This window comes from Myotis brandtii, unplaced genomic scaffold, assembly GCF_000412655.1.
Source record: "Myotis brandtii unplaced genomic scaffold, ASM41265v1 scaffold77, whole genome shotgun sequence".
In the NCBI taxonomy this organism is placed as follows: Eukaryota; Metazoa; Chordata; class Mammalia; order Chiroptera; family Vespertilionidae; genus Myotis; species Myotis brandtii.
The window spans coordinates 3,118,780-3,122,455 of NW_005371082.1; the positions used below are offsets into that span (position 1 = coordinate 3,118,780).

The 3,676-nt window shown below is 35.6% G+C and overlaps 1 protein-coding gene across 4 annotated transcripts in view; it reads left to right on the plus strand.

Moving 5' to 3' along the window:
• NBEA (neurobeachin) overlaps nucleotides 1-3,676 on the plus strand; it is a 776,030-nt gene that overhangs the window by 106,764 nt on the left and 665,590 nt on the right. For all 4 annotated transcript variants that reach the window (XM_005883142.2, XM_014530733.1, XM_014530734.1 and 1 more), the window contains one exon: nucleotides 1,760-1,890. In XM_005883142.2, coding sequence (XP_005883204.1) covers nucleotides 1,760-1,890 — 131 coding nt within the window. The remainder of the gene's footprint in view (nucleotides 1-1,759; nucleotides 1,891-3,676) is intronic.

A 3,676-nucleotide genomic window follows, 5' to 3' on the forward strand; every position in this document is an offset into this window, starting at 1 on the left:
TTGGCTGGCAGTTAATTTGCATATAGCCCTGATTAGCCAATGGGAAGGGTAGCGGAGGTACGGCTAATTACCATGTTTCTCTTTTATTAGATAGGATAATAATAAAGCAAACAATTATATATCTATTTCTGTTTACTGTTCTAAGCACTTTACATATATTAATTCAATTAATCCTTACAAGGATTCTCTAAAGAAGTATGTTTATACTCATTTTGCATATGAGGAAACTAAGGCACAGTTAGTTTAAGCAGCTGGCCCAAGATCATAGGTCAGAAGTGGCAGAGCCAGGATTTAAGCTCCTGTGATCTGATTCCAAAATCAGTACTGTTTATTGCTGTACTCTACTGTTTCTTAAAATAAATAAATAAATAAAAAGCTTCTTCTTCTTGTGGCCCTTATTGAAGCTGCAGCTGCTTCCACGTAGCTGCTGCGGTCAAAAAGGATCCCAGAGTGACAGTTTTCCTTGACGGTCGCCATTCTGTTTGCTGTAACCGATCTGCAACATTTCAGGAAAAGACAATTCTCATCGTAAAAAAAAAAAAAGCTTCTTCTTATTGAATGCTTATTGACAAAGGCCATAGACTTTCCTACCATGAGGAAAGATGGATGTTGGGATTTGTGATAGTCGCTAAGGTAGTCAAATTATGGGAAGATGTCTTATCCAAAAGAACTTACCAAATATGAATATTAATTTTATAAAAACATTTTAGTGATTCATAAAATTCATAATTTTGAATGATGGAGGAGACAGACAAACTATGGAAGAGTATATTGGGAACTTCAAAGGCCCTGGTAATGTTCTGTTTTTTTAGCTAGTTGATAGTACATGAGTATTTTGTTTAAATTTTTAACTACACCTATGTTTCATATGTGCTTTTCATTACTATCCTATATAATAAAGAGCTAATATGCTAATTAGACCAAACAGCAGAATGACTATCCAAAAGACTTTCTGGACAACTGTCCAGAAGTCAGGGCTGTGAGGGCCGAGGCAGCCGGGGCTGTGAGGGCCAACCCCCTTTCACGAATTTCGTGCATGTGGCCTCTAGCTACTATAAATGTTAAAGATTACCTATCCTGCTCCCACCAATGTTAAAGATGTATGTGTCTCTCTGTTTTGCTTTTTATCCAATCCTAGAGATTTCCCTGTTTTGCTTTCTTCTGTACCCTTAATCTACCACCAAAGGATTTCATGTAACCCTCCTTATGACTTTTCCTTTTATTCTAATACTATATAATATGCTAAGTGTCCGGTCATCCATTCAACCAAAGCATAATATGCTAATGATATGCTAAGGCCGATCAACCGCTTGCTATGACATGCACTGACCACCAGGGGGCCAACGCTCAAAGCAGGAGCTGAGCCCTGGTGGTCAGTGCGCTCCCACAGGGGGAGCGCCACTCAGTCAGAAGCCAGGCTCACAGCTGGGGAGCGCAGCAGCGGTGGCGGGAGCTTCTCCTGCCTCTGCGGCAGCACTAAGGATGTCCAACTGGAGGAGCGGGCCTAAGCCATCAGTCAGACATCCCCTGATGGCTCCTGGACTGTGAGAGGGTGCAGACTGGGCTGAGGGTCTACAAATTTTGTGCACCGGGCCTCTAGTGTTTTATAATTATCAAAAATATTTACTGATCTAGTTGATTTAAGTATAATAATGGGTTGGAGGAAGGGGAAAGAAAGAAAAATAGAACCTAGCAATTTTTATCAACATGTCAAAGTCAACAATTTATATTAATAATAACCTTTTGGTTTTTTAAATAGTTTGTTGTGTTGCTGTGAGAAACTGTTTAGAATGTCGGCAGAGACAAAGAGACAGAGGGAACAAATCTTCCCATGGAAGCAGTAAACCTCAAGAAGCAACCCAAAGTATGACTGCCATAGCAGCTTCAAAGGTAATTCAATATTTTCTATATTAATATAATTTACCTTAATTTTTTTAACTTTATGAGAACAAAATTTCATGGTATTGCTTAATGAAGACAAAGGGTTTAGTGATTAGACATCACCAGGTTCCAGTGTTGGCTTCCCTCTTCATAATGTGGCACCAAGATATTTAACCACTCTGAAACTTGAATTTTTGTTTTTTACATGAAGATACTAATAATATCTACTTCATATGGCTCTTTTAAGTATTATAGCATACATAGATCTGAAAAGTTCTTAGTTATAACTATTTTTAATACATATATTTTATACAGATTTCAATATATATTGAATAATGAATGAAAAATGAATGAATAATGTATATTACATGAGTGAATAATGTTCTTTTGGTGATAGACATTCCCATAATGTTCAATAAAAATACATTGAATGTCCAGGAAATGAATGAACAGTGGAGAGTATTTTGGAACCTGCTGTTAATCATTATCCTAAATTAGCTCTCTTTATCATATGTTTAAGTGACTCTGCAACTTTTCCCCTTACCCTTGCTTTTACCATTTTAGTCACATTATACACTTCATTCATTTCATCAGAAGAATATTTTTATTCTTTATTTACTGACTTTTACATGGGTTCCCTTTTCTCGAAGTTTGCATCCGTATTTTTTACCCAACTAAAATCTATTCAACTTTTGGCTATAATTAAGGGCTAGTCTGTGGAAAATGTTTTGAGATACCATCACTGCCACCCTGATCTAGGGTAGATATTTGTTTGATATTTTCATAAAATTCTGTATGTCTCATCCCTCACTCCACTTGTAATTAGACGTTTGATATTGGCACATGATTTTTCCCCTCAATAAGTGAAGGCATGGAATAGAAGTTTAATTCATTTAAAAAGTTCTATGGCTTCAAACTTGTGCAGTTTTTAAACAGAACAACCACATATTTAGTATATCAGTATTGCAGCATCTTTCTTTTTCACTACATTTAGAAAAACATTCGTAGAATAATTAGACTACATATTATTTTACTGCTCACAAGTTTCCACAGGACTCTCCATTGCTTAGAAAATTAAATATAAAAACATTAGCAGTAATGCCTCATGTTATTTTTGTGGGCATAGTAAAGTTTAAGTTACTTGAGAGCGTTCCATATCTTGTACATCTTTGTAATTCCAGAGCTTGTATAGCACTGTGAGCACTTTATCAAAAGAGCACAAACTCTAGATCAGACAGTTCTGAGTTTGTATCCTGGCTATACCACTTAGTGGTTTTGTGAGTCAAGACATATTCCTTAAGCTCCTGTGCCTCAGTTTTCCAGTCTTTAAAATGGATCTAATCTTAACTTAAAAGGTATTTGTGTGACTTAAATAAAAAAACAATAATGTATTAAAATACTTAATTCCTGACATGCAGTGAACATTAATTCCCTTCCTTTTTCTAGCAGTTAAGCACTCATTGTATGAACTCATGAAATGAATAAATATACTATTATTTTTTAGAGCTTTGATTTTAAAGATGTCTGTACTCAATTCAGGAGGCAAAGTGAACTTTTCAAGACAGTCAAGCCAAGTATTACTCTGATTGTAGAATATGAACAGAAAAGTCCAAAAAGAAGGAAATTTGTAGTATTTTAGTTGAGGTAGTCCATGTCTCTAGCAAGAACCTTGGTAATGAAAAATGGATAATAAGTGATCAATATAGAAATATTAGAGGAAAAGTTGACTTAGTAAGATAACACATATCTGGATAGAGAATCAATGGACTGGTTGGTGAGTGTTCCTTTTTTACTT